Source organism: Tyto alba, unplaced genomic scaffold (genome assembly GCF_018691265.1).
Source record: "Tyto alba isolate M040663 unplaced genomic scaffold, T.alba_DEE_v4.0 Super-Scaffold_6, whole genome shotgun sequence".
Taxonomy (NCBI): Eukaryota; Metazoa; Chordata; class Aves; order Strigiformes; family Tytonidae; genus Tyto; species Tyto alba.
In genome coordinates, this window is record NW_024881327.1 from 48,309,801 (window position 1) to 48,335,662 (window position 25,862).

A 25,862-nucleotide genomic window follows, 5' to 3' on the forward strand; every position below is an offset into this window, starting at 1 on the left:
ATATTAGTTGCTGATCTGAAAAAGCTGATAAATTCTTAGAAGACTATTTTAGATTTTAGTGCAGTATCAACTGTTTTCTTAATTTCCTTATGGTCTCAAAATTACACCCATGAAACATCAACTATGTTTACGAAAATATTTTCAAAATTAGATGAGGGTTGCAACACAAGGAGATAGTTCAAAGAAGGAAGCGTATATCTGGTGTTGACAGTTTTGCAAAATGATGTGAATGTACATGTACAATATTCAGATTTTTCATTAAGTTAAAAAAAAAATCTTTACTCTTCCAAAAAAACCCCCACCCCAATCATATCATTAGAACAGATTTTGATTTTAAAAATAGCATTTGTTATTGTGCTTTAAATCAGAAAGTATAGAAGCTTTTTATTGTAGCAATATATTCCATCACCATTGATAACCAGCATGGAAAAAGACAACTTGTATTGGATTCCCATCTTTTAAGTTTCTGTGCAAAACTTAGATCACTGGAAATCTGAGGTTTTTAAGCCTTATAAGAGTGCAAAGAACAATAAAAATGCTGAAATAAAAATAAAAAAAAATAATTATTGTATAATGTTCACTGCATAATGATTGCTGTAAACTTGATGTTTTAATAAGCCAATAAAAGAAATTTTCACATGATTGAGAATTCAGAGGTTGCTTAGCCCCTGCCCCAAACCTGCCCATGATGCAATCTCTGCACGAGCTCCCTAGGGATTTGGCAGAAGTGTTGGTTCTTCAGAGAAACAGTGGCTTAGCGAGACCTCTGGCAAAGTAGAAGGTGCTTGCTTTGAGTTTGAATAGTAATGCAGGAGTAGTCATATTGTAATTTGCTTTTCATTAAGTGATTTAAGATATTCAGTAATTCTGGTTTCCAGGAAAAGAATGAAGCAACTTGGACTTGAAGTACTTTATAAAACGATTACTGAACTGGATCAGACCATAAGTGCCATCTAGCCCAATGTCCTGTATCCAACAGCGGCCAAGAACAGGCCAGCTATGTATGGGATTTCTAGTATTTCCAGCCTTCAGGTATTTTCAGAATACAGAATTCCGAACCTGGTGCAGCTTTTGTGTTGCACTCAGTGATATATATGTGTGTGTGTGTGCGTGTGTGTGTGTATATATATATATATATATATATATATATATACACGCACACACACACATATATGCATTTTTTTTATTTCTTCTTTTCCTTGGGAGCATGCCTGCTGCTTCTTTTGACTCCTGTGAACATAGGTCTCTTTACTCTTGTCTGGGAAGGAAGAAGGTGTATTAGAAGAAGATGCCTCAGGATCAAGTGAGTGGTACCATACCCATAGCAGTGGGCATTTTTTGACCACTGGAATGCCTTACAGATATTTAGGATGGAAATGTCATTCCAAGTGATAAGGTAAAGATGTCCTGGTGTACTTGATTATAATGCTTAACATTATGCATGCAGATACACTTTAGAATAGGCTAAGTAGGAATACATATATGCATGTATGCAGTCTTAATATCAGGGACAAATTTGCGTAATTATATCTTATAATTTGTCTGCGTTGTAGCTATTTTTGAAAGTTAAATAATTGCTGATGGGAGGGAGTGGTAATTTATGGCACAAGAAAATGCTCACACCTCATCTTATCTTGAGGGTGGTGGGTGTAATTCTGAAGCTGGTCCTGTTTTCTGCTTCTCTAAAATATGCATTACTGTATCTGTAGTCACGTTTTGGTGACTGAAAAGATTTATAGCAATGCGTGTACTTTCTTAGTAAAATAAATAATCACCATGCAGAACACTTGTAAAATATTGAAATAAGCAGTAGTTTGGGAATATTTGGGTATTTTTTCCAAACAAAGGTATCTCATTCTGAAAGAAAATAACGTTTTATAATAAATTCCCAGTTGCTGTTAATATGCCAGAAAATAGTTTGTTTTTTTGTTTTTTTTTTTTTTAAAAAACTGATTTAGATTGCCATATCTAGGGAAGATAGCAGCTTATCTAAGTAGAAAGCCATTTTTAAGGAGTAATGTTTATTAACTTAACCATGTTCTATAAATGATTAGATTGAAATGTGGATATGGCATTTGAGAAGATGAATGTTATGAGAAAGAGCTGATGGAATTATAACTTTAAATATGTTCCTGTTTATGTGTTTAATGAATTATTAAATGCTATATGTTTTAAAAAGGAATTCAATTCATAATGGATCTAGTGTAAACAAACATTGTTTTTATATTACTTAGGCTCTATTTGATTTTTGTTTCATGACAGCATTTCAGAATTTAGATTCCATTATTTACTAGCTAGAAAGAAGGATGGGAAAGACCTTTATTATGTGTTTAGCTAGGAAGTCCATGGAAGTTCAGAATGTGGCTAAACATTATGGATGTAAAACACTCACTGACTCACTGCAAGTATGAAAGTAGTCTTCGAGGAAATGCTGGATGCTTTACTATAAAAGAAATACTTGTAAGATCTGAGAAGATTTCAATCATTTGAAGACTGCCGGAGAGCATCACATATCTGGCATTACAGAGGATTAAAACTAATTTTAGGACAGCCTTCTAATGCTGTTGGTATGGCATAGTTAGCCTGCAGAGATCGAATACCAAGGAGTTTCAGGAACTAATGATTGTAACCTTTAATAAACAGGATCTTAGTATTTTAAATTCTTCATTTAGGATGTGTTTCAAAGCTGTATAGCAATGACCAAACCAGGATAATGGAGACTGAGGATCTGAGCTCTTCCCAGAAGTAAGGCCTTTGCTGTAAGAGATGCTCCTTCTTCCTCCCTGGGGAAGGAATCAATTCTCCAATACCTTTACATGAGCTTGGAAAAGCTTTTCTTGATGCATTCCTCAGTAGTGGAAAACATCCATGCAGAAAAATACATTACCACGTGTATAGCTTCAGACATTAAAGTCTAATGGGATTGTGTTCCTAAATTCAAGCAAATACTTAAGGTTAGCAGGCACAAAATTTTGATAAGCAGTGTCCATCTATCGGGTAAGATGCCTTGTGTATATAAGTAAATTTTCCATCATCTTAAAAGTACTAGAAATCTTTGTGCACTCCAATAATGATGACTGTTAGAAGTCTGACTAGTGAAGGAATTAATTTGGTGTAAATATTCCCCGATGTAGATAATCTGTTTTTATTACTTTTAACACCAAAATCAGCAACATATTTGAAGGAATAAATTACAAAGCAAGGAGAGAAGTCTAGAAAGTAATTATTACGGATACGGTACTGAATTCTCTAACCACCACTTCAATGATTTTTTTTTCTTTTTTGTTACTTTCGGTTATGCTTTATAAAACATGTTTATAGATTATGTCAGCAATGTTCTTCCTCAGTTGCTGTTGCAAAGACTATTTTCGCAGTTTATCACAAAATGCCAGATTTGCTCAGCATGTAATTTAATCTTATGCTTGGAAGCATCCACGTTACTTGGTTATCATGAAATTATTCTTTAATAAAAATGTATGCCTTGTGATCTATATTTTATTAATTTGGTGAGTCAGTTTATCGATTGTTGCAGATGCCATGAATGTATAATTTGTCACAGTTATTGGTTGCCTGTCAGCAGTTCGTAGCACCACAGAGTTCTTGGCTCTCAGGGCACCTTAGAAATAAGCCTTTCTTGATCTGCAAAAGAAAAGCTTTCTCCTGTAAATTATCATCAAGACTTGGGTTGGTATCAGGTTTATCACTTCACGGCATGTATTATCCTGTATTAGCCAAACCCTATGAACAAATTAATAACACGGCCTGTTCAGGCAGTGTTCAGGCTTTCAGCAAATACGATTTAGTGATTTTAAATGCAAGGGATGAGGTCAGGAGCACAACGTTAGAAATGGGAGGCACAGATTTTCTCGCTGTTTTAGTTCACTCTTAAACTTAGTAATTGTTAGTATCACTGGACTGGAAAAAACAAAAGAAAATTGTGAGTGGTTTTTATTGCCTCTTCTACAGCTGATAGTATTATGCTGTAATATGTCATGCATTTTGTTGATTGGAAAACTTTTAAGAACAAATGTTAAGATTTTCTTTTAAATTAAAGACTATGCATTCAATATTTTATATATTTTTTTTTTTTTAATAAAGCAGATATTTATTTCCAAAGTTGTTGGACTTAGCAAGAAAGTTTGTTAGTAATTTTGAAGTGGCAATACCTCTTAAAGCTTTGTGTGTGCTGAAATGGTGTGGTGGTAACATCTGCTGGTTTCACTTTGGGTATTTTTAAAGGCTGAGTTCAGCCCCCTAGGAGCTTGTCCCAGTCACGCACCCAGTTTGTGTGTCATGTTATTAAAAAACAGTGGGAGAACAGCCACTCTTATGCACCTCGTGTTCTAGATGGAGTTAGTTGTAGGGGTTTTCATCCCCGCATTTTTCTGGAGTCTCTAAAATCCTACTTTGTCCGGTGCTTACTCACCTGCGGTGCTGCTGTACGCAGGGACCTCCTCTCCCACTCACCAGAACAAGTTCCCTGGGGCAGTTCCTGGAGTTGTTGCTCTGTATAATGTACATTCTGTAAAAACGATCTGGAAAAAGGCGCTTTCCAAAAAAAAAGAAGAGGGAAAGAAAAAAGGGGGAAGGAGAAAAAATAAGGGAAAATATAAAGGGAGGAAAATAAAGAAAGGGTTAAAAAAAATCATGGGGGGTAAGGGTAAAAGAGAAAGAAGAGGAAAAAAGGGGCAAAAGAAAACAAAAAAAAAGGGGGTAGGGGGAGAAGAGGGCAGGGCCGGGGCAGGGATCCGCACCCGCGGCCCGTCCCCCGCCTCCGCTCCCCTCCCCCGCCGCGGAGCGAGCCGCGCCGCGGTTGGCGGCTGGGGGCGGGCGGTGCGCGCCGCCATTGGCTGGGGCCGGGCGGCGCGGGCTGCCATTGGCCGGGGGCGGCGGCTCTCCGCCCCGATTGGTCGCGCCCGCCTGCCCCGTATTTTCAGCGGCGGCGGCGGCGGCGGCGGATCGCGGTGGGCGGCGGGGATGCAAGGTGGGTGCCGGGGGGTGCCGGGCGGGGGGTGCCACCCGGCCCGAGGGGCTGCGGCACCCCCTGGCCCCGCCCACCCTCCTGAGGCCGCATCGGTTCGTTTACCTTTATTTTATTTTATTTTAAACAATTATGTTATTATTCCTCCCCCCTTTCCTCCGGCGGCGCGTTGGGCGGGGTGCCTGCGCTCCCGGGCTGCGCCGGTGCGCGGGGGGGGGCCGGGGCAGCCGCAGCCCCGCCGGGGATGGCCGCATCCTGCTCCCAGGCTCAGCGGGCAGCGCATGCCTCCGCTCCCACCCGCGGGGGCGGTTTTGCGGGGCGAGGGGCTTTTCGTGCGTGGGCGGGAGGGGGGGCCGGGCCGGGCCGGGCTGGGTGTGCGTGGCCCCGCGGGGCGCTCCGAGGCCGTTTGTTGTGCAGAAGTTTGCCCGGCCAGCACCACCGGGACAGCTCGGGTTAAATATTTTATTTAAAAAAAAAAAAAAAAAAAAAAAAAAAAATCACTGGAGTTATCACCCCTGCGTGGGGAGTCGGCGGCAGCATCCCCAGCGTGGGGGCGGTTTCAAGGTGCTGTGTGGCCTTGTGCATGTTCCGCTGATGCTGCGCAGGTTCGGGCGGCGACAGGCTAAAATTAACTTTCCGAACGCAGAGTTTGCTCTGCGGGTTTCCTCTAGTTTTCAAAATTGAGGTTTGCATGTGTTGAATTGCGGGAAGTCAATCAAACGGGCTCAGGCTGTCGTCAGATCCCTGGATCCTTCCCATAAGTTATTTATGTGGATTTGCTACTTATTAAATTACTGTTTCCCCTTCAGCCTGAGATTACAGCTAACTGGCAGCTGACGTGATTAGGTGTTCTTATCTGAACGTTTTTTGCGTGGTTTACATTTAAAATAACAAATATGGAGTTAAATGTCCTCGGTTTGTCTCATGTCTTGTAAATCTGTTACATGGTTCAGGGACAAATTTGGCTCTATTATTTTGTAACACATCTAATCTCATCTCTTTTTCATGAGGCATTTCGTAGTCAACTGTATTTATTCTATTTTTTCTATCTATTTTATCTCATATTAAACCTGCATTTACCTCTCTAAATTCAGAGTTTCTTAGTGGTTTTCATGGCAAAAGCTATTTCTGACTGAGATACTTTTTAAGACAGAAAAATCTCCTGACACAATTTCTAACTTTTCTCTATGTAATTTTCTCTGAGGAATGCTGCAGTTACGGCTGGGCTGTGTGCTTTCTGTGCCATCTAGTAGTTAGCTAGAAATTTAAATATCCTGTGCAGCATCCCCAGCTGGAGGCAGTACTTGAAATTGTAGTATATTTGCGTGATCGTTTCTGTGATAGAAGTGAACAGTGGAAATTTCAGATACAAATACCTGAGCTGAGCAGGTTAAAAGTCAGTGCCTGGATGTTTCTTTCGAACAAAATTGCTGTTGAACCTTTAAGGTGCCCTATATAGAAATTTGGGTTAAAAGCAGCTGTCAGTGAAGTCAGTGTAATCTACACCCGAGTTTGCTCTTGTGCTGTTAACACCTTGTTATGCGTTGGTAGAGGCAGAAGGATGCTTCTGGGTCCAGGTCTACTGCTAGGCCTGAAAACTTAATTTTTCAATTAAGCCTCTGGGGCTTGGGAAGCAGCCGGAGGAGCCGCGCTGCTGCAGCTTCACCGGTCCTCACCTCTCGCCCGTGCACTCGTGGGTGCACAGGCAGCCTGAGCACCGAGAGGCACGGAGCCAGCATCATCCTCTTTATAAAAAATAATGATGAATGGTAATGGCACCTGTTGCACTGCTGGTGATTTGTCAGCTCCTAGAAAAAAACTGCATACCTGCAGTTTTATGATTAACTACCCAAATCACTTAGATTGTCTAAAATGATAGATATATAGGGAGTATAAATTGAGTTTAACAATGTATTATATTCAAATGATTGTGAATACTTGAGTATATGACAAATGTAGATAGCTATTCATAACGTGTCTTTTTTATTATGAAATAAATACTATTTATTTATACCAGTGATGTATACTTTTAAAATGAGGCCAGCTACAGTTCAGTTGCTACTGTTTGAAAGTAGAAATATCTATGCATGCATTTTATTGCCTTATGATTTCATTACATAATGGCATGCATAGTTTTCATATTTTTTACAAACTTTTTCAGAGCATCCTGAGAAAACAGTGATAATAATCTCCATGCCTAGTTGATACCTACTGAAACTTCTTTAGTCCAAATAGCAAATTCTGATTTCTAATAGTGTGTGAACAAACTGCAGCCAGCCTGGCAGGCATTGCCTGCTTGTAGTGGTAACAGAAATATGAAAGATGATGTGAGGACTGCAGGACTGAATTACTCCTCCACGCCTCCTGCTTGTTTTCTCACCCAGACAGGTGAGAGGGCAAATGAAGTCTTCCCTTTCCCTTTTGCTCAATACCGGATCACTTGTTTGGTACCAACTACAGGTCCAGTGGCCCCCACAGAGATGAAGAAAACCTTGTTTCTTACTCTTGCACTTCAATTAGTTAGTAAGTGTAGACTGTTACCTAAAGGAGAGGCTTGTTATTAAAAAAGAAATCTTTTCTGAATATAAATAGATAATAAACGTAATAAATATTTTTCTAACTAGCCAAACATAAGAGAAAGTAAAACTTGAGTAGTTGGGGGTTTTTTTATCCTAATTATGTGAGTTGGTTAATAATCTAGACTATGCAAGAAGATTCATGTGAATACAGTGTATCTGCTAAACACAGATTACTGAAGGATCAGCAACAGTAAACGTATAAATCATAAATTTATTTAAAAACAGTCTCTGAATTACCTATTTATTACCTACCTGTGTGTCTGAATCAAAGGATCAAAGTTTTAGCAGGTATTGTTCAGTTGTTTTGTTGCTAGTTTTTGGGTTTTTTTCCTTTATTGTGACCTTATCGGATAGAGAGGGAATATTTCCTTGGTGAAGTGTGACTCTTTAAGGTGGTAGTTTCTGTCTAATAGTGATCCAACAGATAGTAGCACTTCTCCCTGATAGCAGCAATGTTTATTTCAAAAGTATAATTTTCATATTTAAACAAATGCAGTGTTAGATTGGAAAATTTTAAATGACAGTTGCATGACATGTTTGTTTTTTAATGGTTGTGTTGAATGATGGCAGAAAAAATAATGTGTAGTTTTTGAAGATGTGTGATTTTTACATTTCTTATTTAATGGAGCTGTAACGTTATCACCAAGTGCTGCCAGTTCAGTATGAAGTGCAATGTGTAACGTTTTCTGGTGGTAGAGTTGCTCTAAGTGGAGAGATAATTTAAGTGGTACAAGGATTTTTATAGCCCTCTTGTCAAAATTAACTGTGTTTATGAAATATGAATTTACCCAACATCTGCCTTTGGGGGCTGGCGCTCCTGTCGGAGCCCGCTCGCTTCGCAAACCGGCAGCGTCATGTCTAAAGCATCGTGGCAGGACAGGACAGAGCCTGCGTGGTAGATGAGCAGCCTGGGCACTGAAATGATTCCCTTGATAGATATTGTTGGGAAACTTGTGCAGGAAACACAGATGTTTTTAAGTATAAAATCTTCTTGTGGTTTTGTTTTAGGAGGGTGACCTGTCTAGGTGCACCAAAGTCCCTGACCCGTAACTGGCTCATCCCATTCTCGCTCCGTGCGATCTCATCCCCCTAATTCCTGAGCTCGTGCGGAGGCAAAATGGAAGGCACGGGTGGCAGGCTGGTGGGGAGGGATTTGAGGTCTGGCCTGCACTATTACCGTTTATTTTGGAGAGAACAGCACTCTTTTCTGAAGCTGAAGATGAGGACTTGCAACGAGATGGATGAATCCAGCTGGACCTTGCATCAAAGCGATGGGTTACCTTCTTGAGACCCTCGTCCTCTGTTAGTGGTCACCCCTTTAATGGAGGCTAGGGCTTCAGGCAGAGGGGAAGAACTGGCATTTTATATAGTTACACCTACCAAATTTGTCTCATCATGGACCACTGTGTCTTTTACTGTTTTATTTTCCTCCAGCACGTGATGTTCTGCCTCTCCCCTTTCCTGGCAGAGTTTAATTGGTGGTCACTAATGTCTAACTGGTCAATTTTTTGTAAGCATCACAGCAAAGGTAACTTTACAGGAGGACAAAGTAGCTTGAGAGATACTGACGCTTTTTCTGAGTAAGGGATGGCTTAGGGGGAGAGATCAGGAGGTGCTTTAGGAAAGATGCCGTTTCCCATCATGGGCAGCTTGGGGCACAGGTAGCTTTTCATACCAGTGAAAAATGGGCACAGTGGTGAGAGACTGTAAAGACCCTTAAAAATAATTCCGTACCACTTCTCCCACTTTTATACGTCACCTATCTTGACTAATACATGTTTCAGATCTGGCACTGTCCCTCAGGGCAGAGACTGTGTGGTATGTAAGGTCTCAACCTAGCTGGCACGTTGGGATTTGCAGTATTCACTACATGGAAATTGTTCTGAAACATTCACAGGAAGTGCTTTTGACACAACATCCTGAAGATTTTGAGACACAATATTAAGAAATTAGTACTCAAACTAGAGGTTGTACAACTTGGGAAGTCTGGTGTGACGATTCAGTTGGGTTGTGGAAGCTATCTAAATGCTTGCTGCTATTTTTTCCATCGTTATTCACGGCAAAATAATTGAGGCTGTTCATAAAGCAAGCTGTGTTGTCGTGAAGAATAGCAGCAGACTGTGTCGTATTTTAACTTTATATCCAAATTTTAGAAGTAAAAATAATACTAAGAGTTAGATCTTGGTGAAACCAGTGAGCAAAAACCTCCTTGTTCTTTTACAGATATTTAGTCCAGCTTTCTGCTGCTGCCTCCTGAGGCTTTACTGCTAATTGTTCTCTTACTGATATTTGCAAATTAATATGATTGCTAAGTCAGTGTGAAAAATTATGTGTAACAGGTAGTTGTTACAGTGGAGATCAATCATACTTTCTTAGAGCTAGTTGAATCGGGTGAAGAAAAGAGTCCAGACTAGTTAATTACCTCTTCTTTGGGTTATCCTTCTATAAAATGGAAATAATCATCATCATAAAAGGTGCTTTAGGACTTATTAAATATTTTGGAAACACTTAGGAATCATAGTTAAACAAATAATTGCCTAGTAAATTGTCTACTTGATAAAATGTAAAAAATAAAAAACCTGGAGTATATTAGGCTTCATAATAACTTAAATAGATGCATGTAGTTTATTTACCTACTCAGTGAGAACCAGCAACCGTTGAAAGCAAATAGTTCTTTAGGAGAACTATATTTGCAAAATGAAATTATTTAAATCAAGGTTTCCAGTTCACTAGATTAAATTACTTTTACATTTATGATTTAGGCTTTGATTTAAATCATACTTTGTACTGTTAATGTTGAAAATTTATCACCGACACGGAAGCTGTGAACACAAAAGATGTTCTTGGCAAGACTTGCAGAATATAATGTCAGTATATTTCTCTGGAATACTAAAAATGTATAAAACAAAACCTTCCTCTCAGTGCTTATGATGTTTGATATCTGGGGAAAAAAAAAAAAAAAACAAACCAAAACAAGCTGCAAACGATTGTATTTTCGTCAACAGACTAATGGGTTTCTGCTTCAGTGGCCTTGATATAGGAATGAAAGGGCTGGGTAGAGGTACTGCCAGCACGTGTCATCGGTCTTTTTAGAATTGGAGGAATATTTATAAAGATTTTCTTGAATAAATAACATAAATTTCTTCATCAAATATAAAAGGACTGATAATGTTTGCCATTGCTTTTGTTGATTAGGAGTAATACCAAGAAAGAAACTTGTTCTGCATTGCCAGCAGAAATACTGTGGAGTCGAAAGGACTTCCTACAGCTTTTTATTCGTTTATTGTTCTGCCTAGCAATTAGATAAACAAAACCTCTTTAGATTGTCTTTACACTTGACAGATTGGCATTTGTTTTTCTCTGTGTTTAAAAAAAAACAAAACGAACAACCAACAAGCTGAGATTTTCTTCAGTCAGGAAGGAAGTTTAGTCTAAAGTTTCCAGAATTTGTGACTCTTATTCTTCTGTTACCCCAGCTGGGAATATGAAGGGGAAGGTGTGTGCCTCCGATGAAAATTGTGTGTAGCCTTGCAAGCGGTGCAAGGCTGTAAATCCTCAAGCCAGCTCTGCTTCCCAGCAGTTTTACACAGATCCTGGTGCTGCCTGGTCCCGAGGATGCAGGGGCTGTAAGTGATGCTCAGGCAAGTGCATTGAGAACATGGTGCACTTACCTCTTCTGCTTGATCTCTTTTGGAGGGTGAAAGGGAATGGACTGATCGCCCTTTTTGTGGGACTTGTGTACGCTAAAGGATTTCCCAAAACTAAATGCCTGTGAAATTAGGAGCAGAGGAATGGCTCTGGGCAGGGACTTACTAGCCCTTCACTTGCCTTCAGGAAAAGTTGCAAACAGGGATCTGATTTGCACCTGTTAAGAAATGGCTATTTCGGCTTTAAATAATCATGCTTTAAATTGTGATTTGCATTTATATCTTGAAGGAGTAAATACCAGATTGCATACATAGGCAGTATAACTAGTTATATAAAACATTAAATTACTTGGGTTTTTTTTGGTTGGTTGGTTGTGTTTTTTTTTTTTTTTTTTTTTTTAAAAAGAAAAAAAAAATATTCTAGTAGGTTACCACTGTTTGATGTATGGATACCTAAGCTAGGCTTTTAAAATTCTTAGTATTTTGAAATACTGTGACGTTTCTGAACTGTTGAATTGCTGTTTGAGTGATCCATATTTTAATGGTAGTTTTGTACTTTCTTATTTTCATTTTTATTCAGAATATTTTAAAATAGAATAACCTCTGAGTTTTTACTGTGATATATTGGTACTGCACTTAGAAATCCAAGGTGAATAGTCATTATTTCTTATCATCTCCAAAAATAAATTTAAAAATCCATTATTTGCTGAATTGTTCAGAAATGTTGTTTGTCTCATTTTGTGTGTACCCACTTCAGTGACTAGAATGTTAGTGGAGTCTTTGTTTAAATGTTTTTTCTTTATTTCCACCCCACCCACACATACACCTGTTCATCTAAGTCTTTTGGGCCAGACATTGGTTTATTTGGTTGGGCTTTATGGCATTTTTTTCCCTGCCTTCGTTCAGTTAACTGCTTGTCGTCAGTAGTTCTGACACATCCCCTTGTTTTCTGTAGGCTGCCCATGGAAAAAAGGCTTGTTTTCAATGGCAAGAGTTAATCTGGCTCAGAGTTAGATTTAACTGTTGCAGTAGCTCATGATAAACATCTGTTGCAATGCTCCCAGATGAGAACATTGCTTTCAAAAGTATTTACTGCACATTTTGAACCCGTGCACTTTACTTGCAGTTTTATTTTTTTTCCGTCAAATTACTAAATTCTTTTGAAGGGCCATAAATCCAAAGAGTCTATCTCAAAGACCATGTTTATTTTATGATACAGAAAAGGAAATACGATTATTGAGTCATTGTTCATGTGCTAGAGCCCCCGAATACTTTGGACTGGAGTGCGGAAGCGTGTGCTGCACCTTCCTTCACAAAAACCAGCAGTGGGAGCCGGCTCCTGGGAGTGCTGGTTGGTGTTTCCTGAGTGTTCTCCTCCCACTCAGGATTTGGCAAGATAAGACTGGTGGGGAGGAGTGGAGTTTTACTTGGACCTGGAACCCAAGGGTGGTTATACGCTTGGAACAGTTTGGCCAGTGGGATTTGGGACTTTGCCATTGAGGAAACCTCCTGCTATTTCCCTGGAATCTTCTTTTTCTTAAAAAGTTTTCTAAACTTTTTTTTTTTTTTAAAGTTATTAAATTCTAGGTTTAGTGGATGAAATAATGACAATTTTTTCTGCAGCTGGCCTTTGAAATTAGGTCTTCCAGCAACCACTTCTTGCTGTAGGTGAGGCTCAGGAGCAAGCAAGCAAAGCAAGCTTTGGTAGGTTTTCCCAAAACATGAACAACCTTTTCCCCCACCCCGCCCAAACCACAAAACCTAATCATTCTCAGTGTCTCTGGGAAAATAACATTGGAAAACAACATGAAATATCTTAAATGGGGGATGTTTCCCAGCAAATTGTGTTTGCCTTCTTATGCTAATAAGGATGATGCTCTTAAGGAAACTCTGTTCAAAGCATTTCCACCCATATTTCTCAGCAGGTGAAAAATATTTTGTGGATTATGTGTATTTCCTACACTTAACGTTTCCTACCACTATCAAAGAAAATACCTGAGTATGTGCCGATCACCACCGGAATTAACTTTCTTTGCAGTCTGACAAACATAGCTGATGAAATGGGGGACTACCACACAACAAAGCTACTTGTAGTAAAATGCTAGAGTCTGTGATTTTACTTCTTGCTGATTTTTTTAGTTCTGGTAGAAACACTTGCTTTAGCAATAAATCTGCAAGAATAGCTGTACTGATTCAGATTGAGCGTGTCAAATTCAATATCCCATCTCTGATGGTAATCAGCAGCAGGTATCTAGGGAAGGGTACAAGAACAGGGCTAAAGTGATAAAATCTAAGGTGAGATTTCTTAGTTTACCAGTTCTCTGGTGGGTGCCAGGATTTCAGAATTTGCTTCCTAATCGTAATGCTGAAATGAATGATGTGCAGTGCTTAACAGCCTTGGCTTTCTCTTAAAGACCATGAGAGTGATGGGAGGATCACAGAGGGAAAAACGCGGAAAAGTAATGGGTAGTATGTAAACCAGAGAGAAATAACAAGATAGACTGGAAAAAAAGGAAAAAAGGGGCTATAATTACTGCAGAGTATAAAGAAATGGCAGGGAAAGGTTGGCTTGTTACCCAAGAGGCGAGGGCCTCCGGCACTGGTGTTTGCTGAGGTTCTGCTCTGCGGGGTTTTCAACCATCACCTGTGTCGCATCGTTTGGGCCCGGGGAAAAGTTGTGCATAGTTGGGATGGGGAGACATTGTTGGCCTGTGCCTGGTCAGAAAGATGGTAGAGGGCAGAAGAACGAACTATGAGATACTGCACAGATGGGAAAGGGGAACAGGCATGATGGGAGCTTCAAAGCAATGTGCAGAAGCTCTGGATTATTCTCTGTCTATAAATATCTGTCCATTCAAATAAATGAATAGTAAGTATTGTATGTGTAGGGAATATCTTCTGCAGATTTGCACTGAATCCCTTGTAGCATTACTGTACTTTTCCCAGGCTTCAAGACACCCAGGTTTTATTTTTAGTGCTACCCTGGGTCCTGTTTTATGGCAAGCCTGTTCCAGCTTGTTGCAGTCATTACTACTAAGGCCATCTAAATAGCAGCTCACAAATTCTTAAAGCGATGTATATAGTAATATTATTTTGTCTTTTGTGGATTAAAAGGTACGCCTAGGCTGGACTTGTTAATGGGTAAGGTTTTTTAATGCTATAGAGCAAAAGTGTAGAGCAAAAGTATAGAGCTTATATTACTGGCATGCAGATGTAATGGTACTGTACTTTAAATAACAGACATGAAGGCGTTGTGACTAGGATACTGTCACTTTAGCATTCACTTCTTAAAAGTAGAATTTTAGGGAGGTTTTACAAAGGTGTATGGAAAACTGTTATTGACTGTCTAAAGTGAATTCAAGAATAATACCAATGAGGAGGTGTTACAGTGATCTGCTCACCAAAATAAGTCATATTGCAAGCTAGTATCAAACTTGACAAATTTGGGTTTTATGGTATGCATCAGGATGAAGAGCAGATGATGCATTTGAGTGCAAAAGGACAAAGTCCATCTTGAACTTAAACACAATGTACTTCATCCCATTAGCAATGGGGTTTGGTAAAATCAGAAAGGAGTGGGTGCTTTATGGTGACCTCATAGAAGGGACAGCTTCTTCTATAGGTAAAGACCAGGCAAAGGAAGATGTTCAGCTTGTAGACAATGTAGGTACAAGATGAAAAAAAATCAGACTGGTCCTTAATAAATTGATAGTTTGATTTATACGTATATAAATAAGCATAAATTAGTAGTATTGTGTGTATATAATATTGGAACAAAGTTTAATGTAATTAAAGGAGAGGAGTTCATAAACAGCCACACAATATAGGAACGGGAGGGACTAAGAAACACTAAGCTTCATTTACCTTTTTAAGAGGATTATAGGAAATGGATGCTTTCTCAGTTCCCCAGAAGGCTTTTCCCAGCCCGGCACTCTCAAATCCAGGGAGCCTGGAGCCGGGCTGGCTCTCTGAAGTGTATGTGCTGTGGAAGGTGCTTTGATTTACACCCTGTTGTTACTGTGGCAGCTGTGGACAGGAGGAGTGCAGGAGTGAACTGTGCTTGCTCTTTCTGTGAAAGTAGTTTACCTTTTCTGCTGATTATCTGGGCTCCTGAAGAACCTGAGTCTTTGTACACTTTGTAGTAGTAAATAAAATGAAATGCAACTTGCACAGTTTCTACTCTCAGTAGGAAAATAGGAGCTCTAATGAGGTATATATAAGATAATTTTTTTCAAAATATAATCATCTGGAATATGATTGTTACTCTTACTGTGTAGCTTTTAATACGAACTTTTATAAAGCTGTCATGTCAATATTTTGTCTTTTATTCCCTCATTGCAACAATGTTTGGTTTTGTTTTTTGTGGTTTTTTTTTTTTTTTTTTTAAGATGTCTTACAATCACCTTAGAATAAACAAACAAACATTCTCCAGATTCAGTCTGGATGCATTTCTAAACCACACATTGGAATTTTCTGTGTATGGTTTTGTGTTTTCTCTTCTGATACTTATCTCCACCTTTACCTACCAGTTTTCCGAAGTCCTTTCTAAACATCCCAGTGGTTTCATTGGCATGGACAGATAATTGATGTGCTGTGTCTCCACATTATGTATTCAACATAAAAGAGAATTTACCACTGAATTTCAACCTTCACTTAAAATATTTTACTTTTCCCATATCCTCATAGATTGATTTGACTTTGAAAAGAAGTTTCCCCATAATCGACGAGTGATCTGGTAGCACATTTGCACATCAGTTTACAGTAACTTTTTACACTCAGACTTTATTACCTTCTATAATTTTGTTGTGGTTTCTTTAGTAAACAGAAATAGTCCTAGACTTTTGTTTCTTAACTGCCTCTCATATATACAGAACTGTTAATGGGTCTGTTAGTATTGTTAAAGTATTAACAGAAGAATAATAATTGCTGTGTTGTATTGAGTCTAAAAAAGCATTCTCATAGAATATTAATGAGAGCCTTTTTAGATGTATGAGTTATTTTCTTGGGACAGAAAATTAAAAAAAAAAAAGTACCATTCTGGAGGAACATAGTAATAAAAATCAATAAGCCTTTGATTTAGTCTTTAACTCCATTACTCCTCCTCTCCTACCCCATTTATGCTTCCTGTAGGTATCTCGGAAATCTGCTCTGGTACCTGGGCACAACAGGGGGCTGGCAGCCGGGTGGCATTTTTAACAATGGATTTTTTTTTCTGTTTATCTCAGTCCTAAATTACTTTAACCTTATTTAGTCTTAAAAACTGTGACTGTAGAGCTAATATTTTATGCAGCACTGAGAGGAACTGGAAGAGCTTTTCATTGCTATGCAAAATACAGCTGGGGTATGGTGCAGAATTAACAACACGGAGCTATGCTGGTGAAAATGTGAGCAGTAGTTTATTTTCATTTCTGTCATTAAATATCCTATTACCATCTATTTGTTTTTTCTTTCCTCTCTCCCGCAGTGTAAAAAAGGGTGATTACTAAAAGGTAGGAATTGTACAACTGCTGGAAACTACCTTTAAATCAGTGACCTTTGGTTGACCTCTGCAACCGCTGGTATGAGCTGTGGTATTTTTTTCAGAGCTAAGTTAGTACTTCTACATTTTTTATTTTTTTTTTTTTGCCATCAAATCTTATTCAGCTTCCATACTGAGTTGCTGACTTTCAATCAAAATCCAAATATAGGAATGGTTAAAAAACCAAATTACCTCTTGTAAATATAAAGGCAGTGCATCAGTACATAATAAAGCTACAGAAGTGTTTCCTGGGACTTGCTTTGAGCATTAAAACTTTGAAGTTTATGTAGCATAATATAGTTTTCTGAATGTTTTTGGTAGCGGTTATTTATAACTAGGCAAATGAGCTGCCATTGCAATACTTGGCTTTTTGCAGACCCATTGATCTGAATGAGAAATACAGAGCAAACTTTAGGTTCATTGTTTATTTTGTGGGATTTCATGGGGCTTCTAAACCATGTAATTTCTTTTCCAGTTTCGTGCACCAGCTCCTTGTCTTCCTTTATTCTCTCCCGCCTGACATCAGTTTCTCCGTTGTCCATTTAAAACTGAAACTTGAAAAACTGCAGTTTTATACTTTATATTATTCTTCTACCCCGGAGCTGTTTTTAGTGTCTTTATTGCAAGTAGACAGATGGTGATATTTGGTTTCCTGTCAGTTTTAATGAATATAGATAGGAGTGATAAGAACATTTGCTTCGTTTAGCAAACTTCCTTTTCTGGCTTTTAATTAATGAAGTGCTCACTGGTGTGCCGCTGCTTTTGTATGTAGTACAGTTAAATCTTATACACGATTCAACTTGTAGTGTCGGATAATGAAAAAGAGGATGAAAATATCTGCTTCTCTCAGTATCCTTTAAAGTTTACTTACACAGACTTTGAATACTGCAGACAACAGAAATTAAATGTGCTTGTAGGAGCTGCCATAGCAGCATCCTTTTGTTTCTTTGTATTTTGGTAATATTTTCTTTTTATAAAAAGAAACTGCAGGAAATGGCCTGCATTTGGTGTTGCAGTTACCCCTGGGTGAGGTTCAGCTCAGCTTTGGAGCAGTTTGCTTCTCATGCAACTTCTGAAATAGAATAATGTCCACAGCAAAAATTTCACAAAATAGAAAAGAAAACCCTGGCTTTACAAGCTTCTTTGCTGCATTTTTTCCTGCTTTGGAGAGAACTGGAACATTATTTCTGATATTGATTTTCTTTTCAAATAGTTTGATTCCTGTGTTAGCTTAGCACAGACATTATTTTAGATTTTTGTAAACTATTTGAGTCCATTGTTCTTAAGATCTTTCTCCAATGTTTAACGCTTATTTTTTTTTCCTTTCTTTTTGTGTATATTGTGGTTTTATTACAGATTCAGTGTCAGTGTGAGTAGCCTAAATTGTTTAAGTAATTTCTGCCTTACCACAGCAGTTTGAATTCTTTAATGGTAAAAGTAACCATGTCTGCGTGTATAAAAATATTTCAGTGGGTAAAGCCTGAATACTGCCTGTAGATATAAAATCTGTGCTTTAGCTTTGTAGCTCTAATAGTTAGTAGATGGAGAGGAGTGATTTGGGGTAAAGGACAAGAGGGTGATTATTGGGAAGATTATATTCTTAAGCATCTGACTATTTCTAATTCTGAAGAAACTGATTTTAAACTTCACTGTATCTTCATATCCCTGTTTTCTGAGTTAAAAAATGGATTCGATTTTGTACTTTTCAGGATTTTTGTTTTGTTGTAACCTTATAAGGATAGGATTTGGTTCCCTGATGGCAAATCTGTGCAGGGAAAAACTTAGTTTATTTTAGAAAGCTGTTTTAAAATACTCCAACAAGCCTGTCAGGATGCTGAAATAGTGGTTATTTTATATTATTTCTTGTGTGTTTCTGAAGAGGTCCCGCAGCGCAAACCTTTGTCCTCTGGAAAACTTCTATCTCACTGAAAAATATCTCTAATTTAAATAAGTTAAAAACAAACAGAAAATGTTTTTGGTGATGCATTTGGTTGGTGAAGAAAAATAATCAGGTGCTTGTGCTAGGTTTATTGCATGAATAGTATTACCTCTGCAAATGAACAGTGACTGAGATTCTGAACATGTCCTTCCTTCCTGGAGGTCACAAGTAAGAAAACAAAATCACAAAAGGATGCCCCCAAAACGGCTTATGTTTAAATAGATATTCACTTTCTGTATTTGCATTCAGTGTTGGTAGCTTAACAGTTCTCGTTCTGGTGTTGGTTTTTGCAAGGGTGACGAGGGAAGACTTGTTAGCTATTTTAGAGAGAAAGGAGGATCTCTGTTGGCAGCTCTAGCAGGGTGCCTTCTGCTTGGGTACCTGGGCAGTGGCTCACGGGCTGCAGGAACAAAACCCGTGTTTCAGATCCCAGGCATGTTCGTGTACCCCGTTTTTATTATGAGGGTCTCTTCTTCTGAACCAGAAGATAACCTTGTTCCAGACGACAGTGTGGAATGCTGGGGTTGGTTTTAAGCTATATTATTGTCCCTGCAAAAATCAGTGTAAATGAAGTGCATCGTGGTACCTCAGAATTTGTAGACAAGAACATTTTAACGTTGTTAGATACAGTATTAAGGTCATGCTTTTCTTTCTTTCTGGTTCTTTGTCATCCTTAAGGAAACAAAACTGTGTGTCTTCCCTCTTATAATAAAAGAATGCTTTCTGGTATGCACCGCTGTATTTGACATACATATTTGCGAATTTTATATGAAATTCACACTTGAATTAATGTGAAAAATAAACAGACTCGATTCAAACTGAATAAAGCCTTTTTCCTCTGGAAAGAAACCATAGTCTATATTTGTGAGTTTTATTTTTCTTTAGCATTTTCTTCTTATTCTCCAAATAATTATAGTTGCATGTTTCTCCTTTTTCAATATTTGCCAAAATCTCCAGCAGTTCTTACTCTTTCATATCTCCTTCAGTCATGAGCCAGAAGGAAAAAGAAAGTCATCTCTGGAAAAGAAAACCCACAGGGCTCCATTCCCTTCCCACGCCCCATCATTTTCTCTCCACATTTTTGAAGATATGAAGCAATTAAGATCAGCCTTCTCCATCGTTCCTTTTTCCTAACCTGATTCCTCTTCTTGCAGAGAGAAACAAAAGGAAGATACAGAAGAGAAGTTGAAGAAGAAAGGAAAGAAAGAGGAAAAAATAGTGGAGAAAATCAGAACAGAGTTGGCTTTTCTAAGAGGAGTTATTCAGGAAGCAAAATGTGCAGCTTCCCTCCTCTTTTTTTTTTTTTTTTTTTTTTCTGTTTTTAGCCCATCCCAGATACTGCTATTTCAAGATAAGTGGGTCAGGCGAAAGGGCGTAATTAATAGCGATTTCACAGTTGCTGTGGGTATGGGAGAGCATAGTAAGAAGGGTGAATGCAAGGAAATGTTGGCAGTCTCACAACGGGAAGCTCCCAGCTGAGCCCCACATTGCAGTGCCCAGATATCTTCTGTCACAGGACTTTGGGCCGTGCCAGCCAGGTGGGAGCTGAATTAAAGTGGGAACAGAGCAGATGGTGAACTGTAGCACATCTAGATTTGCCGAATTTAGTACGGGACAGTATGTATTTGTGGGAGCAGTTGGGGAAGGGATGGATCAACCCTTTGAACAGGATCGTGGGGAAGCAATCAGTAACGTACCCTTACCAGGGACATCAGAAAATGGGACATAAGTTTTTTTTATGTCAGAGATTCTGAGTTTTTTATTAAGGAGTGTTTCTTCTGGTCCACATGCACCTCCAGTTTTTATTGTCCTCCAGTGCTTTGTTTCCTCTGATGGACAATCACAGAGCATCAGTGAGGCTTGTGTGGGATGTATGGTGCACATGTTACAAGAAAGCAGTCTGTGCATTTCTGCTGAGAGATTAACTCAATTTTAATACCTGAAGATAAGAAGAAGGAGATAACACACGCAGCTAGTTACAGTTCGAGTATGTTGCTGCTGTGGGACTTTTTTATTAATAGGTAGATCTATGTCAAGAAAAGACTGTGAGCTATAAACCATACAGTGATGTTGCTGTAATAGAAAATGAAATGACACACCATCTGCATTCTTGAAATCAGCTTTCTGTGGAGTTCGCGTTTCATTTGCTCTTGCTCTTCTTTTCCTGGTGAAGCAAGGTTATTATGAAACAGCTGTACTGCATTGTGGTCAGGGCTAGTGCCATGGTTTCAGGTGCTCCTAAAGTCCCTGCAATCCCTTCCGCGTCCTGGTGTGCTGTCTTCTTCTTCTTGACCATGTGGAGCCCATTGGATTAATATTCCCAACAGCCTCTGTGCTTGGATTATATACCTTTGACATCACCTGCTTGTGTTGCCACCAGTGCCTTTCTGTTTTTTTTCATCTGGAGAACATGCTGCAAGAAAAGCTTTTATATTGATGAAAAGGAAACACCTGAACAGGAGCTTTTAAGGTCCCTATGACACCTTGAACTTGGCCACCTTGGAAGGTCAGTTGGTGGGAGCAGCATGTCCTGGCTTCTGCAGCAGAGGCTTGTAGAGATTTACTTCATCCAGCTGGGACCTTTCAGGGGTGGCTCTTGGGAGACCACCAAACTGCATCCCTTGCTGGAGACAGGTTGTCTGTGTGTGTGGACCCTGCGTGTGCGGAGGACAGGCAGTGCATGGGATGGCCATTCCCTGATGCGCAGCAGGGGTGCAACACCTTGGGAAGACACTGTTTCATTTTGTTTCTGTCCAGGAAACAGTAAATTAATGCTTTTAGGTCTCTGGCTACACACATCTCTTTCATTAAGCTGTTGAATGCAGAAGATCAGGTAGAAGAGGCTCAGAGGTTTTTTTTTGGTTTTTTTTTTTTTTTTTTTTTATTACATCAAGTATATTTTTCAGGTTTTAGGACATATTGGTAAACTATTTCCTGCCTTTTCTCCATATGGGTCTAATTTTATGGTATAGAACCTTCTTCCTTTTCATGGAAAATAAAAAGACTGTTGTCTCTGGCTATATCCATGTTATGTTATATTTTGGTTAAATAGCCTATGATTAGTATTCACATGATTTGAAATATTTTGGAATTATTGTTAAAAAAAGACAAAACTACTTTCTAAAAAATTTTGAAGGAAAAAAATAATTTATCTGAAAGCAGTACGTCAGTCATCAGCAGGTCTGTTCTGAGAACAGGAGTGTACGTGCCCACACAGGGGTACGTTTGTCTGATAGGCATCAGTAACTGGTATTTTCCTTAACAAAAGATCTTCTTGCTTACTACTGAAGACCTTTATAGTCCATTCTTTCAAAACCAACATTCTGAAAAAATGCTTTTTAAATTTTATTATCAAAGACAAACCTTGAATGAAACATTTTAATTTTTTTAAATTCCGTTATCAGTACAAACAAGGTAAATTGGAGTTTAAGAATACTTTGCAGTTTCTCTCTGGTTTATACAAAACATTTTTGCATCTGTGTTTTTTCTTCCATACGTTGAAAGTACCATGTGGAGAGGTCACTCTATATTTCAACTTGCAGATGAAATAAGCTAGTAGTAGAAAACCACTCTAAAGCAAATTGTTTTTTGGGGAGAAAAAACCACAGAAGTGCACTTGTCATTTGGTGGACATTTATGCTGTTGACTAATAATAATGATTTGTGGTATTATAACAAAAAGACATTGGTGAGGGGTTTTTTGTTGAGGGAAAAAAGATTGCATACTTAGGAATAATGCTGTCTATAAAAGCCCAAAAAATTGAAGGCAAATACAGCAAGCAGGCAAATGGTATTGTGTATCCTTAGTACATAGAAAATGGAGGTGAGCAACTGTAGTTACATATTTTGCATACGATGGGGGAAAAATCTTGAGTTGAGCCTGATTTGCAGAAAACCCAGTTAAATACAGGCGTTCAAAGAGAGGGATGATGAAAAGAACAAGGTAAGAAAATATCCAAGTAGTGATATTTGGTAAAGGCTTGATGGGGCACCATGGCTTTCACTAGGGCCGTTGGAAAAATGTATAGTACCTGACTTAAAGGTCTTAAGAAAGAATTTTGTGCTTTATCGGTGTTTGTTGTTTGTTTTTTTTTTTTTTTTTTTTTTTTTTTTGGTGGGGGGTTTGTTTGTTTATTTTAAAGTAGAAGTAATACAACTTACATCTAGCCAAAATGTCCCAGGAAGGGTGGGAGACGACTTATTGATGATATTCTGCTGTGAAGCAGTGGCCTGATGGCATTATCTGCTGAGACAAATAATTGGAGACCAATGAAGTCTCGGCAGGATGGAGAGCAAAATGGTAGTTATTTGAATGCATGTTCTGTACCTCTGCAAAATTTAATATTAGTTTCATCTTGGAGAAACACAGAGTTTGAGCTGTGAGCATAAAGATGATTGAGTTTGCTCAGATCAAGGAACAGGATGGGCAGAGGAAAAAGCAGAATGTCAACATCTGAACCTTGCTGTATGTTGGAGGAGGACTCATTTCTGGGACGGGAGGGATGTCAGAAATAAAATAGAAATAGGAAAGGATATCCATGGGGAGGTCAAGGCTTAAAAAAAAATAGAAGTAGTTAATACTGTGAAAGGACATGAGGAGTTTGAGGAGGATGAGACTGTTACAGATGCTTCGGTTGAGGAGTTTAGCACTGACCACCATTTGCCAAGCAAAGGTTGTGGAAACTGGAATATAGGGCTGGAAATCAAAGTCTGTTCTTCCTTCAAAAGGTTTTCTCCTTTATATTTTTAGACTTCTAATGGATTCCTAGTTTGAGAATGATTGTAGTTATTTTCTTTTTGCCCCCTTGTTCAGGCTGAAAATAGAACTTTGTGTAAAAATAAAAGAGATTAAGTTTATTTAAAGGAGATATTTAATGCTAACATATTAGGACAGTGTTTTGATTTTGTTTCTGTTCCTTTCCTCCACACAAGAAAAGTCACATGAAATTTATCATTAAATCAGAGGGACAAAAATATTTTCTCAGCAGAACAGTGTTGGTACTTTGACTTGGAAAGGAATTGTGCAATTCCACACTGTATTTTTCCTCATAATCCACTCGTTGCAATATATTGTTCCCAAATCCTGTCACTTTTAGTTTTTTAATTTTTCTTATCACAGGATTTTCAAATTGAGTATATCCACTCCCTATAATTTCAGAGCGGAGAAAGAGACTTCCTAGGGCATGTTCTACCCTTTCTATTTTGGTAACAAAGATCTGCAACTTGGTGGTAGAAGGTAAATGATTCATTTTGTCAGAAAAATGCCACTTTTCTAAGTGGTTGTCAGGGCACATCTAAAGCAAATACATAAAGATTAAAAGCAATCATCTTATGTAAACGTTCAGCAGGAGTACGGGAAGCAGATAGTGAATCAACAGTGAAGAAACTCTGGATGGGTTGCAAGAAATATCTTGCCATGTATATTTGCAGAGTGGTGTGGGCTTGTAAATTGTGGGGCTGGTTGCCAGGAAATATCTGAATGTCGGTGTTTTATATGGGGATTCGGATACCAATAAACAAAATTTTGCCTGTGTTTCCATGGCTTAAAGAAGTGTTGCATAACTGCAATGTAATTTTTTTTTTCCCAAGCAAACCAGGTTGCAGTGTGAGAGAGTATTAGTTAAATCTCCTAGCGATTTGAGGAGTTGTGGAAATGCCTTGGAAAGTTGCTGCAGTTTTTCAGCAATATATTTTGGTGACTAAAGTATCGGAGTTGCTCTATACTTTCCCCATGAGTCAGGAAAACTCCTACAAGAGGCATAACAACTCTATTTTAAATCTTATCAATTGTTCCTTTTCATTTGGCTCTGTGCCTTTCTAATTAAAAGTTTGTTTTATATAAATTGTATACTTGTATATTACATATATACATTTCTATTTATATGTAAATTAGGTCAAGATAACAAATGGTATTGGAGTTGTACCTTCTTCATGCCGAGATGTGTTCACTGATAAGCTGTAGACAAATAATTATTAAAAGATCTATTAGAAACATTTTCACGAGCCTTTTCCCTTCGGTTTTGGTGCCTTTCCAAAAAGAAGTCATTGCCTCTTTTATTCATAATTTAGTGTGATTATCTGTCATTGTCACAAAAGGGTTCTGACAGAAGGTTGCCCTAATATGAAAGGCTTTTTAGCTGGCAGTGGAAGGAGTCTCCTGCTGCTGGTCCATCAGGCTGCAGGGAGGGGATCGAGGCACTGAATTCCCACCCACTCGCGGTGGAAACAATCCAACGGGAGCCTTTTAACCCAGGTCGTTGAGCACTTCCTTGGATATAGATCCCCTCTTTGGAAATTACTGTTTAAATTTGGAAACTCCGGTTGACTTCCTTCCCGCCTGGCCTGGTGCTAACCCTTTGCACTTATGCAGCAGCTTCAGCACTGCTGAAAACATGAATTTCGGTTTTCATTTTAACTCTTTGTAGACCACGTAAGAGAAAAGAAGAATGGATATAGGCTCTCTGTGGTACAGTTGCACCTTTTTTAACACCAGAAATACACAGCTCAGGACAAGTACTGTTAAGACAATACATATTTTCTTCAGTTAGCACTCAAAATGGTTTATTTTTGGGGGGTGAGGATGTCAAGCCCTATAGAGGAATCTGGTATTTTTTGCAGAGCTCATTATTTGACTTATTAGGTCGTTTTGCAAATCTGTTTTTGTCTTGATCCAACTAGATCGCTTAATGTTTTATCAGTAATTTATCTTCTTCATTCTGTCTAACCCCAGCACTTCCTAGGTGCCTCAAGGAAGTTTCATCCAGTTTATAAAACCTATTGTGCTAAGGAGTCACTAATCCACATGGATTTACTTAAGCAATGTAAATGGCTTCATATCTCTTGACTGTTTTGATTACTGGCTGTTAATAAACCTTGACCACAACTTGGACTTGGTCTTCTAATAACTTGTGTAGCAGCATCTTTCTGTCACTGGTGGTACTATAGCTTCATGGCATTACCTGGACTTCTGGACCAGTGTGCGTATCTCCCAAATCATCAGAAATGAGTAGTGTACAAATTGCGTTTTGGAGCCCTGTTTTGAGAAGGAGGTTGGGTTGGACCAAGTGATCTCCTGTCCCTCTTTCCGACCAAAGTTACTGTAAGATTTTATGCTAAAGTTTTGTCTTAATCCTTTGTTGGCTGTTTCTTCTTTCTAGATGATTGCTGTTCTGCTAGCTGTTACTGGTGGTGGGTGGATC

The 25,862-nt window shown here is 38.6% G+C and overlaps 1 protein-coding gene across 4 annotated transcripts in view; it reads left to right on the forward strand.

The window, feature by feature from the left end:
* Nucleotides 1-25,862, forward strand: part of CTBP1 (C-terminal binding protein 1) — a 247,526-nt gene that overhangs the window by 81,791 nt on the left and 139,873 nt on the right. Inside the window, exon 1 of one of the 4 annotated variants that reach the window (XM_042808078.1) lies at nt 4,962-4,984. The exons of the other annotated variants lie outside the window; for them this stretch is intronic. Within the exon in view, the coding sequence (XP_042664012.1) occupies nt 4,978-4,984 (7 nt within the window). The 5' untranslated portion in view covers nt 4,962-4,977. Of the gene's footprint in view, nt 1-4,961; nt 4,985-25,862 lie in introns of those variants that run through there. 4 annotated transcript variants of the gene reach the window in all.